At 38.8% G+C, this 14,934-nt stretch overlaps 1 protein-coding gene across 1 annotated transcript in view; it reads right to left on the bottom strand.

The window, feature by feature from the left end:
- Positions 1–4,355: 4,355 nt before the first annotated feature.
- LOC140237923 (uncharacterized) overlaps positions 4,356–14,934 on the bottom strand; it is a 35,867-nt gene continuing 25,288 nt past the window's right edge. Inside the window, exons 2-3 of the mRNA XM_072317853.1 lie at positions 7,129–7,289; positions 4,356–4,775 (exon numbers count right to left, since the gene is read on the bottom strand). Of these exons, the coding sequence (XP_072173954.1) occupies positions 4,356–4,775; positions 7,129–7,289 (581 nt within the window). The remainder of the gene's footprint in view (positions 4,776–7,128; positions 7,290–14,934) is intronic.

Raw genomic sequence — 14,934 nt, forward strand, 5'->3', positions numbered from 1 at the left:
TTAACTGCCACAATGAACCAACACTTGACTTTTTCTCTCCCCTGAATCGCCGTTTGCTCTTGTTATCAGAAGAGGGCGCGAAATCCAGTTTGCACTGATATTTAAACCGTGGCAGTCGTAGATGCCGGGGCAATTGTGATACTAGTGTGATAGTTCGCAGTTATCAAAACGTGATGATTACCTTCTAGATGTGGAATCAAATTTGGTCTGATGATAAAGAAAGAAGCATTGCCACGCAGTTCCAGCATTAGGTAAAAATCTTTTCGGTCGCACATGCGCTGTGTGCCTGCGGTCAGGCGGGATTCATCAATTAAGATTTTAATTGAGCGCGATTGTTACCGATCCAGCACTAGCAACGCACCCACAACCTGGGGGCATAATACTTTTTCGGGTCGGCCTGTACTCTGCAGTTTAATTAACTTGTTTCTCTTTTTTTTCACTCACGCGCTGAAAATCTAAGTAATTTCTGATGCACTATTAGCGCCATTTAAAGTGATACACTGGACCTGCGAATCAATATTCTGAGAAGTCATCCAGGCATTTATCTGGGGGCAACACACTATTGATCAATTTGAATCCTTCTCATCCCTACATCAAAATCGTTGAGACATTCCGGATGTTGGGTCGAACTTTAAATCTATCGCCAAGTGACATTGGCTCACAGAAAAACCAGTGATTGAAATGGATTGGCATGACCTTCACACTATATACAATGTACATGTCCGTGTAGAATACTTCCCACATCACAAACGCACACCATTCACAAACCCGTGAGTGTATCAGCACACAGCAGCATTATGCATCACACACGCGCACATACACGCACACACACACACACACACACACACACACACACACCTACACACGCACACAAACAACGCAGACATACACAATGACTATCACTTTAACAGAACGAATGGATATTGATTAGATTAACTTCTTTAATCAATATTTCATTACCCATATTCAAGGGGAAAATAATAACATGGACAATGTCCATAGCCTATGCTTCCCATTTATTCTTGTTACTACATCATTTTTTTTCTGTGATATTTCTGTAGAAAATATGGTTGTGATTTAATGGATTGAGTGATTTAAATACATGCAAGGGAACGGATCAAAGAACATATTTCTAGGTTAATAGCCCACGTTCCCCTTTCATCATGTTTCTGCGTCATAATGTTTTGTTTCTATTCACGATCTGATGATGTTTGGAGAGATCAAAGTGACAAGAAACACAAGAAGGAGAATAGAATGGTCACTATTAAGTGTATTTTGTCCTATAAGCAGACCGAAGTGGCATGCCAACTCTTGTGATGAAGTCTTTTCTTTTCTTGTTATCTGACGTAGATGTCAACGTATCAAAGACAAACACCAAATACCTTTCCGTATCATTGTAAATGAAGTCTTGACGGAGTAGCATTGTAGAGTTAAATCATGCATATATTCAAACAAAAAAGAAGATGAATAGAATCTTTAAGTTTACTATGTATCTCAGCATAATGGTCAGTCACGTAACATAATCATAATAGCTTTATACGTGAGGTGATGATTGTGATCTGTCAAGTCGCCATTTGCACACGCTCATATCAAAATTAGAGTTTTATGGCAATTTGGGTATTAATATCCTTGGAAAGGTGATAATGGTTGCTGAACTATATACAAACTAATACGAATCATTATCATTATGTTTGTCCCAATAGACGGGTTAGGCAATGTCTAATTTGATATGTTATTGTGATCGACATTAATCATGTTGATGTCTCGAGAAAACGTGTCACGCACGCAATTTCATGTTTTTCTTGTTTTGCCCGCTTTTTCCGAAGTTTGTATGTTTTGTTTATTTTACATCACTGTCAAATTGATAACAGGAGATTTTCACTTTGAATATGACCATACGTCATTTGTCCCTCTAAAAAAAAGGTTACAATCGTTGCCATATATGTAATTGAATGTTTTATAAAACATTGAATTCGTGTGTAATCAGCCTTGCTCATACATGTATATATGTAGTCAAAAAGTTCCCTCACTGCTACAAAACACAACAAATCGTAACCGATAAATTTTGCCTCTATCATTTACTGAAAAAAAAATAAGAACATGAATTATTTATGTCGTATTTTAGCTTTTATACCTTGGTTGGCATGAGTGCATGTGGCAGGTGATCAGTTGTGATTGAATTGTATGTATATGGTCATTGCAATTGCACTAACTATCTGTGATTTGTGATATCTCATGAATATTTATGTGCTGCATTCCTTTGTACCATCAAATCAGAGGAGAATATGTCTTCAACAATATATTTCAGCGTTCAGAATTTCGTAGTCATAGAAACCAACAAACAAAAGTGTGTGTGTGTGTGTGTGTTTCTCCGTCGCTGATGCTGTTATACAATCGTTGATTTTACTTGACTATGGATCCCCTCAAAATTTGGGTCTTCTTCAGAGCAGCATCGATTAAAAAAAAAGCCTTTGTAAAGCAATGACATTGCTACAAAATGATTAGGTTAATTCAATTTAGCTTATTTCATTTAGGAGAGTATCTGTTTCAAGCTGATGTTTATGCATCGTGTCGCCAACTGGAAACAAACTGTGCACACTGGTTTACAATCTCAATCTCTCTCTCTCTCTCTCTCTCTCTCTCTCTCTCTCTATATATATATATATATATATATATATATATATATATATATATATATAAATATATACATACACACATATATATATATATATATATATATATATATATATATATATATATATATATACACGCTTGTACTTTTCCAAAAAAAAAAAAAGGAGGAACAGTGAGAGGAATAATGATTCAAAGCTACGTACCGTTTTCTCCTTCCTTTCTCATGTCTCATATATATATATATATGTATATATATATAATAATAATAATTATGTAATTATGCATGTAAGGGCATACCCACAAGCTATTCCATATTCATCCATAATTTTATTAGCCAATATCATGCTACATGTAATTACTATGATATATATATATATATATATATATATATATATATATATATATATATATATATATATATATATATATATACATGGCATTAGTAGCACCAGGATCATGGTTTCCATCGTACTCATCACTCACACTGCCATTCACTTTATTGTTAGTTGCCATTTGATGGTGACGTCAGACAGAGATGACGAATATGCCATTTGCTTCACGTATGTCAGCTTTTCTTTGCTCCAATTTATTTTTTGATATCTTTGTACAATATTTCTATAACATTGTCATAAATTACTTCTTCACAAACCACAATTTACAAAAGCGGACAAAGAAACATGCATTGTACTGAATACCACTGTAATCATCATTACCAGTACCATGGTGTTTATAACACAGACAATATCACGTTTACTTTTTCAGTACTGAAAAAGACGTTAAGATGGTAGGATGTGCAGTTTGCAACTATTTACATCATCAACGCTACTAACCACATCTTCAATTTACACTCTATGTCTATTCCTCTATTTGTTCGAAGTGCATTTATAAGAAATAAGTTGTAACTGGTAATTCCTTCTTATTTTAAACACTCTTAAGAAAAATGTGGAAAATTACTCTTTGTTTTCAGAGTGTATAAATATAAATACATCAACAGCATTTAAGATTATTCTTGACAAGCATCTTCGTCAAAAATGAAGTAATTAAAACTATAATTGTCAATGATATCATGGTTTCTTTTCTTTTTTTTCTGCGTCCTGGTGACGTAATTTTACTTTTATCCTTATCTCATTCACAAATTATGTCTGTATCATAAACCCGTTTTTTTTTTTGTTTCATAATAAACTTAAGTAATCTTGACCAAAATTTTCAAACGGGAATGCTGCAAAAGGATAGATTTGAATAAGTTTGGTGGCTATTGTCTTACAGTAATGGTATAGTCGAGGTCGTATCAGCAACAGTAGTAGCCTACAGCTGTATATTGTGGTGAGAATACACGAAGGAGAGGAAGGTGAAAGGAAAAGGAGTGAATCAATTTAAACAAATATGACGAGTGAGGTGAAAGCTCAAATATTCAATGGCGTGTTGATGATGAATTTGACGAGCAGTCCAATAAGCATTCGCCTAGTCCACCCCTAGTGAATGTTGATTGCTTTCACGTATAGACCGACGACGCGCATGTCCCTGCTATCATGCCAGTTACCCGGGTCAGTTACCAGTAGGATGTCTCAATGCCATATAGAAAGTGTTTAATCTTCAGTCTCAGGGAACAAGATATCACCCCTTTATTGTCGTCACAACAAACAACAACTCACTCTTTAATGATGTCATCCAATCATTTCCTTTGGATAAACATTAAGCAGAGTCTTCTGTACAGTCTAGCACTAGTGCACTGTCTCCAAAATGTGTCCATTCATGAGCCTCGGCGGTGATGACGTCATTCTTTCAGACGGATACAAACCGTGAGAGAGGTCACGTGGTGCGCACAACGAAGATGACTTAAAATCTTGGCTGGTCTCCTCGATATCCTCTTCATCGTCCACTTCGTCGGCCGCCTCGTCCAGCGGAAGGTCGTCCACGAAGCTCATTTCGTGGTCGCTCGAGGAGAGCGAGTGGAGGTGATCGCTTTTCAGCAGAGTGTTCGTTTCTTCGGCTTGCGCTTCGTTTGTGATCGTGGACGGCTCGGATATTTTCGTGCTGGTTTCGGTGCTGTCTTTATTCTGCTGTCGATCCTGAGTGTGTTGGTCCTTCGCCTTCTTGCTTCGCTTCCACTTCATTCGTCGATTCTGGAACCAGATTTTCACCTAACACAAAAAGAAAACCGACAAAGAAAGAGAATAGATTAAGAAAATCAAGAGCATTCTGTTTTTCCGTGATATATCTGTGACATAGAAAAGCGGCAACATAGCATCCAGCCAAGATATGGGCAATTTTATTAAGCTATCACTTGCGAAATCGCGAAAATCGAATAAGTAAAATTCTGATAAGAAAGTAAACTAATAAAGCAGCGCCTGCATTCAAACAGGAAGCGATCAGTTGCTTACATTGATAAGACATTCTCTACCCTACATTCCCTGAGTGAGCAAGGAGAAGACGTTGCTTTCTCGTTCTGAACATAGATTTACATTTGTCTATTTTTTTTTTAGTATTTAGCTTGTAATGCAAACTGCAGGTCGTGCAATTCCTTGCGTCGTCTAAATTCATTACAGAACATCAAGGGCTGCAAATTCATAAACTAGAGACACTTAACGAGTGAAACACACAAGAGCAGAAAAGGCGTTTTGATACAGGTGTCAAATTGCTCTAGTAAGAGGAACTATTCGAAGATTGTTATGATGTAAGGAATGAAAATATGCAGGCAAATTATAAGTGAGAGAGGGAGAAAGCCTTTGAAACATTTGACGAGAAAAATCAATTTTTCTCCTTTTAAGATGGGTACAATTGAATAGACAGAGTTATTTCAAGTTGCAAAACGTGTTGTTTCTCCTTTACCCGTGTGAAAACGTCACCCGTTCGAATTGTTCGACAAAACACACTGTTTTGATAGTCAACGAAGTTTCAATCGAAAAGACCTGATAATGTGTTTTTGCACGCATATGTCCAGTAATCACAGTCACACGGTCGCAGTCGTGGCAAATAATCGGTTAGGGTATCGATAACAGTTTTGCCCGCGTAACCAAATAAAAAGAGTAACCCAAGGCAAATTTCATCATCTCTCGAAGCTGTTAAGACTTCTACCTGTGAAGCCCCTTTCTAAATTGCCCTTCAAACAAGAACTAGACCTCTCTCCCAATGTCTCCAGTATCTAACATCCAATCAGCACCCCATATTAGATCTCATCTTTTCGCAGCTAATAATATTTTCTGCGGGGACGCGCATCGAGCAATGATTTAATTTCTCCACTGCCAAAGTGAGAGGAAACAATAATAATCAAATTAACAGCTGTTCGCTGGAGGCTAGCGCTTCACCCACCATTTCAATTTACTTTCAGAGACTTTTCGAAGAGTCCTTTACGCTCATTTCTTTCTCTTCTTCTCTTCTCCTGCCTCTATATGTTCCTATTCTCCCACTCCCTCCTATATGAGCTAAGAAATCGGAAGTAGATTTTCCCCCAAAACACAAAATCACCAGCCAAAATGAGCTTTCAACTTCATTTCTTTCACTACGCAGGTTAGGAGTTGAGAGAGCGGAAAGGGGGGCTTGGGGAATTGAAATGGGGGAAAATAGCTGACAAATCTTCCCCCGGGGTTGTTTGGACTCTCCGTCCCGTAATAAATATAATTCCCGAGCAATATCTTCTGTTCTGGCTTTATTCCCCACACGCGATCGGATTAAAGAATATTCATCACTGGATGATGTGGTAGAGGAGGATGTAGAGGGTAAAAGAGAGATAAAGAGAGAGGAGCAGACGAGGAGAAATTGGCGCAATAAAAGGTGATTACATCCAGAATCATTAGTTTATTGCCAGGATTAGGCGAATCAATTTATAGGGAAAAAAATGGTCACGGGAGGCATCTTTTGCGAAAGTAATATGTCCAGGGAAATCATGCTTTCTATGACTTTAGAACTAGCAGAAAGGAATCGCCTCGGAGACGAAATATAAAATGTTTAGAAACACTTCAGTCTAAAATATTTGGCCTTGATGTGTTAACCTAGAGTTGCCCTGTACGAAATTTGTTCAATGCAATTGATTGTACTCTTCATTTTGGATGTAGCTTTAACGAATGTTTTTTGTAAAATGAAAGAACAGGATTTAGTGATTTCCATTGACGAGTAAATAATATGAACAAAAAGGATGTCATAAGGCTCTTTCGCATCATGAATTATAGTTGACATTAAATGTAGCTTTACTTAGACCACTTAGAGAGTGCAACCAGCTCATTTTTTTTTCTCTGTAAAGGCCCATATTTAAGTTTGATCGAAGCACATTTCATAAAGGCAAATACTGAACTCTATCTTTGCAAGGTCTGTTCCGATGTTCAGTGTTTTTTGCTGTAAAGGAGTTGTGATTAAAAAAAAAAGAAGATATGATAGGTGTTTTTGTGTCTGTGTGTTATTTGCCTGCTCATTTTTCCCCCCATAACACACTCAAACACAAAAAGAAGGTGGGGCAATCAGAGTGAGGTGGGCGTGGTCTGACACTCAACCATTCCTCACCTGAGTTTCTGTCAGCATGAGTGACGTGGCCACCTCGAATCGCTTGGGACGCGACAGGTACTTATTCTTCCTAAACTGCTGCTCGAGCTCGAGGAGCTGCTGGCTGGTGAACGCCGTGCGAGGGCGTCGTGTCTTTCCCAGGATCGTTGGCGGGTTGGGACCTGTGTTTGAAGAATGGGAAAGCGGAGAGAACATGGCTTAAGTAATTTATCGCAGTGCTTGACATTTTAATTAGAGATTGGTTTGTTGGGGTTTTTTTCGTGTCTTTTTTTTTATTTGCGTGGATGGCTGTTCTTTTATTGATCTCTTATTTGTTATTCAAGACATTTAGAATTGATTATGTTAACCAAGGAGCTAAGCTATCTTTCCAAGCCATCTCCATAAAACGAGGAAATACACAAACTTTTTATGTCACCATTATAATGCAAGATGTTAGCTCATGACAACTTGAAGGTACAACACAATCAGAGGAAAAAGATATATATGTTCAAACTTTAAAATACAACAGAATGACAGAAAATGCCTGTTTATCCTGTATGGATGCAACAAAGATCAAATAATTATCAAATCTTTAGTCTTCAGCAAATTTCGATTCCTAAAACCTCTGTCATCTTACCAAAGTTTGAAGCCTAGGTCTGATATTCTTTTTTCTTAATCTACACAAGTGTGAGAAGATATCTTCATTCATTCGTCTGTGATAACCGTCAAGTTACGTGTGTGAATATTTCTAGGTTGTTGTTATTGTTGTTGCTGTTGTTGTTGTTGTTGTTGTTGTTGTTGTTGTTGTTGTTGTTGTTGTTGTTGTTGTTGTTGTTGTTATTATTATTATTATTGTCATCGTCGTCGTCGTGGTTGTTGCTGCTTTTTTCCCCATGAAATCCTGAAAGTAAAGTTGGGCTTGAATACATGTTATTATGTATGATTGTGTGCTCTTTTCAGAGTTTTTCTTAGGGTTGCCTTAGAGATAGAGTATAATCATAACGAAGCCGATAGCTGAAAATCCTAAACTCACATACAGTGTAGTAAAATATGAAGAAAGTATTCATAGAATAAAATTTCCCTAAGGTATCAAAGCCCTTTTGTTTGTAATCATAACCATATGTATACATTTTTGCCACATACAAGCGGAATATCACCTATATTCATTACTGACCACTCACTTTCCATAACACGCTAGACCCATGCAAGCAGGCACACGCTCAGCCACACCGCCAAATCATCACATGATATTGCCTGTTGAATGATTGGGATAATATTACTAACGATGTACTCACAAATATCACCTTTTTTTTGTATTTCGTCGTTCTCATATTTTCATCAACAATAACAACAAAAGACGAACAAGAGCATCACTTCGTGGGGAAATAGGGTTAAACATTGTAACCTATTGTCATACACTACCGAATATGATACAAGACGAACGAAACATGAAATATGATATCAGTCTACTCAGAATTTCTTTCCCCGGAGATTCAAAGGAGCGAGAGTGTTTTTCTTACGAAAGAAAAGAAATAAAATATTCATGGTGCAGTATTCCTCGCACGAAATTTAACAATTACACGTCATTTGAGAGTTTTATTCTTTGAGCACGTGGAATGGATTAAGTTGTGGCTGTGTGTTTTTTTCCAGTCTCTCATCGACAAGGTGCAGGTCAGTCGTTGCGGATTTCGGCTGTCATTATCGTCTTTGAAAATATCAAGCATGTATTTGCTCGCACCCTCGCACCACCACCCAATGAGTAATCAGCGCTTAACCCGGCGCTACCCGGCGGGCGAGGAAAACAAAAGGCACTTGCCCTGCGCCGCGGCGGCGGTAGCACAAGCCGACACCCGCTGTTCACACAGACGGTAGGCGTTTCATACCCCCTTCCACAGTATGGAGTACAGCAAAGAGTCGTTAGCTCCTATCGAATACTCGACGACGATGATCTCCTGCCATTCAGCTACAGCTTACTAGTACATCATCACTACTTCCAAACCCTTCTTCCACCTAATCTTCATTATCATTCATTTTGTAGCATTTTTCTTGCTTGTTTCTTCTTTCCATTCTCCTTCCTTTCTTGCCTTCCTTTTCTTCTTCCTTTAACCTAATATTTGCATATACATAATAAAAATCCATGCTGCTCAATTTTTGTAATATATTTAATATCTTCAGTCTAATTTCTTTTTTTATTTCCTTCATTTTTCCCCCTCCATCTTGTCTACCACGTCTACTTCTCCTTTTCCCTCTTATGGCTGTGCTTTCTGAGCGTTGCTTCTTTTTTTTTTTTTTTTCGTTTGTTTCTGAAAACATTATATCTTCGGACATTGTAGGATGTCCCAATATCCCAGCTTTTGTTCTCGAATCATTATCAAAATTGTGGGTGGGGTTAAACTTTCGCATGACGTCCTGGTATCTCGTGATAAAGATACACGACCAGGCCCCATCATAACGATTGTAATGTTTGCATAGCGTTTAACAAAGGTTTGAAACAGCAGTTATAATTCATTGACTACAATAAGTTTAGCGTCCACATTTCTATTCCACATGATTTAACTACAAAAATTCTTTCTTTGTCATCACTAACCAGCCTTGTCAGCATTATCGTTGTCTAACAGACCCCTCCACTCTGTTTATGTATTAACGTTTCATACTTCTAATTCACTTTGATTCGTGTTGAGAAAAGAAAAACCTTTAACATTCCATCGTTTTCCGAAAAGCAGCATTGTGTCATGTAGAAATCACAATTTTTCAATTGGAAGTTCGGTTTAAAAAAATAAGAGCAACAAAGACCAAAACCGATAAACATTATGTATGTTCAAATTCATGAAATTCTTAGGTCGAGATGTTTTTCATTGCAACTGATTGACAAATTGCCCATCATCGATGCAAATAAGCACTGAAGTGATCAGTGTTTTAGTAGTACCCATGATAAAAAAAATCATGGGCGTACATACTCGAGCAGGATTCGAACCTGCTCTCGGGCGAAAGCTCGGTGGTCTAGTGGAGATGACGCCTGTCCGGTGATCAGGAGGTTGTAGGTTCGAATCCTGCTCGAGTATGTACGCCCATGATTTTTTTTTTATCATGGCTACTACTAAAACACTGATCAATTCAGTGCTTGCTTACGTCGATGAAGGACAATTTGTCAATCAGTTGCAATTATATAATTTATTATGTTATTATGAATGTATGCGCAACATGTACAGTATGTAAATGCATGCATGTATGTATGTGTGTACGTAATATGTGTGTATGTATAGAATTTTGATTATGAACATTAATTTTAAGGCCCATTCAGGAGACATTGCATAACAGTCTGGTGCTGAATACGTCTTTCATGATATCAAGACACGCATGCTCTTGGTAATAATCGCCCGAAGCTGTTGATAAAAATGCGAGACACTGTTTGCTAGGTGATTGGAGATGACTAATCACCCAGGACAAATAAAACATGAGAATGTTAAATCAAAACCGTCTCTGGGAAGAAGTAGAGCAACGCGCTCTCAAGTTGTTCTCAAGTTTGAGTTGGAGAAGAGAGAAAGAGAGAGAGAGAGAAAGAAAAAAAAACGCTTGCTGCAACGGAAATTATTTTCTGTTCCCTGCGCATGATGGCGGCTGCGAACGGAACCCATTACCACCAGCTTCGCGGGACAAACCAGGCCCGATTCGCCGGGGAGGAAATGGGCTCGACGCTGGTGGGACCGCAGTGGTTCAGAATGGCCAGGAAAATGAGCGCTCACCTTACCTCCTCCATTGAATCGGGTAAACAAACGACTTCAAAAAGACTAATAATGAGTTAATTAAGCTAGGACAGTGGTAATCTCATGGGACTCGTGTGATCCAATGAATTCAAACCAATTGAATTCACTATATTTATGACCGTATTCCGCATTTTCACACTGAGAAAGATTTTTGGGGTTTTTGAGAGTGTGCAAGTAAGAAAGTTAGTTTGCCGTTCGTATAGTGTGTGAGGGGTACAAAAAATGGTGATTCAAATAATCCATCGAAAGCTATGTGCCCTTAACCCCCCCCCCCCCCACACACACACACACACACACACACACACAAAATGTGATTTTATCTTCTGAAAATGCTCCTATTGCATTATACATGCGTTCATACAACGCATTTGATTTCTCATATTATTCAATATTATGTAGATCTGCTTACCTGCTTGCTAAACTGAGCCAGTGCAAATCATACAATCTCACGGCGCCTATATAACAAATATTTTTTTTATTAAAACAACAACAATAACACAAAAAGCGAAACAAAAAAAAGTGTTCTTTGTACAATGAGTTGCGAAAAAAAAAATTGCCACATCAATATATTTTGTGGTAATTATGGTGACAGTCTGTCCATTTGCAGCAGTCTATATTTACTCTCTACTCCAAGGGGTTAGTTAACTTTATACCCTGACCTTCCTTCAATAGAATGACACTAGTGAGTAACATTTTGGTATTAAAGCTCGAAGTAAAATCATACAGCCTTGATCGACGACTACACACATCAACCCTCTCCAACCCTTAACCTTGTGAGGGCTTAATATCGAGCATATAACGAATGTTGTCTTATTTAAAGAACTTTACTATGATACGGCTTGAAAAGAAGATATAACGAATCGGGTTATTATTTTGTTCCCTTCATAGATTTTCCTAATTATATGATGCAGGTGTCACTCTTTTACGTCTGGCACGGTCAATGATGACACATTTACTCTCTCGCTGCATTCATTTACATGATTGAATAAACATTAGAATAAAATAAATGGGTCAGCTAGCCTCGTAATGGACAGCATATAAGCGGTCGCACACAATGAGGAATTGAAAGAAGAGCTGTGATTTTACCTCATCCCCGGGACTGGGGGGAAGTCTTAATTTCAACTCTTCGGCTCTTCGGGAGGTGCGGATCAAATCAAGAATACATTAGCCCTCGTAACTTTCTCGTCTCATCAAACCCAAAATGAGGACAATCTTAGCAAAGTCACGACTCCGAGGTATCCAATCATGGAGATTGAAGAAAGGAAAGTAAATTTCTCCTCATTCTGTCAAGATGGAATGGTGCTAAAGGAACAAAGAGGAGATGAGGGGGAGGAAATGTTGCAGAAGTGGAGAAAGAGGAAAAACAAAAACAAACATACAGAAAGAGGTGAAAGAAACAAGGCGGTGTGGTGCACGTTTCAAGAGAGCTTCGGGAATATCGCAGCAGCTCTGTCAACTTTAGGGAAGGGGCTATGTCACGTGATACAAGTCGTGTTCGTCACCTATCGCAAATAAGATAACACTCACTTCTGCGTGTCTTTAACCTCACAGCGACGCGCCCGTGTTTTTGCTGTGTTATTGGTTCAGTAATAGTATCCGCTGGTTTGTCTTCTCATCACGAATGAATTTCCAATAATACTTTTGACGGTCATGGAATAAACTGTCTTGCGAGTGATTTTTATTCTTGCTGTGTTGGAGCATTATTGTCAAACACAGGCCTTGCACCTTCTCGTCTCTAGAGGGCGTAAAGTGATAGCAAGGTGCAACCACCTGTGAACAGCTTTCACATCAAACCAAACATCGATATTAACCGCACCACATTGTAAGTTAGAAAAGATGGACGCTCTCATTTTTATTTTCTTTGTCTTACTTTCTGCTCAATTTCATGCAGAGGTACTGAAATGACAGCAATGATAATGATAAAAAACATAAATCTTCAGACAGATTTCTAATCCGTCGAGTAGTTGAAATCGAGCCCGTCGTAAGAGGCGCCCTTGTTTGCCAGCGCTTCCATCCAGCCGTCGTTCTAAACTCGCAATGAATTTAATTTACCAGAGGATTTAATTCGCAATCCAATCCCACACTCCACCGGGAATTCCGCTCCCTAAATTTAATATCCGCATTCAGAAGTAAGCACGATTTACTTAGATTTCTCCTCGTCTTTAGATAGGGGAGTCTGCGTTGATTTACCTTAAAAAGCTGCCTTCACACGTTCACCGCGCACGGCACCTAATTAGAAAGGTTAGGAGTGACGACTAGTCACCTTATATCTGGGTTCTCTCTCTCACCCGGTGATTACCACCCCACTTGCCCGGCCCGATTATTACATTTCTTCTATTTTACGGCCGCGATGATACAATTTTCTACCACGGCGGACATTTTTCAGCACCACTTAGAATCCAATCCAATCAACTAATGCGCCTGGATGTGCTGGTCGGTTGCTTGGCCGAGACATGTAAACCGTTTACCCCTCTTGCTCGCTCACTTTTCAGCGGGCCCGTGCGGGCGTGTCAACGGGCCGTTAGGGGCCTCTGTTGTGACGGATGAGCAATGTAATCTATCCCTCCAGATATCAGCTTCTAAATCTCCTTTTGCTCTTTTTGTCGCCCCTTCCCAACCCAATTAGTCCTCCAATACCTTCCTGCAAATCGTCGCGAACATTTCAAATTATGGATATTATTGCCACAAGCACATCCATTGAAAACTTTAATGGATTTAGTTCTCAGCTTTTAATCTACCCATGAGTCTGGAGTTTGGAATCTCCTAACGTCAGAAGTCTAACTTCGGGAGCTGGAGCAGGGCTTTCGCGTAGCTGTCTTTATTTACACTTCCCCCAGAAGAAGACATAACCTAGCGACGCGCGTAAGGCGCACATAGTAACGGCCACTAATTAACAACGCGGACCGGCGAACACGTACACCGTGTTGGACTTTTCACTTTGCGCGCATTAGATCGAGAGGTGTATGTAATTAGGAAGTCCAAGCCATTTTCATTAAGATAATTCTATTTGACGGCTTGTTGTTTAGATGCGATCCAACCGGACAGGACCACATATTCGTGAATCTTGCAAGATGAGCTGCTTTCCAAATCCTTACCTAATCGCATTATCTCGGTTAGTTTTTGGACGTGTAATCACTGCAGAAAAAGACTGGAGTAACTCACTCGATTTTCCCCCTCATGATTTCTACAATATTTTACGTTACCCTTCACATAACGTGTTAACACCTCTCATGAATCGCAAGCCACATCACGTGATCACATCACGTGATCACATGTTTTTCTCCTTCTGCATCATTATCGTCACAAGCTGTAGTCTTGCATCGCTTGACTATATAAGATTACTTCGTTTACTTAGTATTTTGATGTGCTATACATTCTTGATACATTGAAGATAGATCATCTAAACTCGTACACAATAATAACAAATAAAATGGGAGAGGGAGAGAGTCGTGCAAAAAGATATACTAATATAGGCTGTAACTATACCTGTTTAGAAGAAGACGAAGATTCTTTTTTATCCATCAAGTAAACGGATATTCCTGGATAATGATGATGATTTGGATAGCAAGAGCACCAGGTATTATAACACAGCATGCTGGGAAAATATATTAATCGTGGCTACTTGTACAGTGCACTGGTCCACCTTTCGTTGCTCATGTCGCTCAAAAAAAAAATGAAAAGATAAATATACATATACGTGTCCAAACATGACAACAAAGAAGAAAATAGCAAACAACAAACAAACACATACTAGATAAAGAACACAGTTCCGAACATTTCAGATAGCAGTTCTATAATCCTCCGTTAAGAGGAACAGATAAGTTTGGATTCTAACTTTGGATTTGAATATTTCTGTAGATGACAGTTGCCGTAACTGAATAGGTAACTGGTTCCACAATTTTGGTCCCATAACGGAGAAAGCACGACCCCACTCCCCCCCCCCCCCCCATTCATGTTTTATTCTGGATGTTTGTGGTAACAGTGCATCTAATGATGAACGTATAAACTTCGTGTCGGATTGTATTTGGGAATAAAGTCACGTATCATACGGGGAATGAAAAAA

The sequence above is a fragment of the Diadema setosum genome, chromosome 14 (genome assembly GCF_964275005.1).
Source record: "Diadema setosum chromosome 14, eeDiaSeto1, whole genome shotgun sequence".
In the NCBI taxonomy this organism is placed as follows: domain Eukaryota; kingdom Metazoa; phylum Echinodermata; class Echinoidea; order Diadematoida; family Diadematidae; genus Diadema; species Diadema setosum.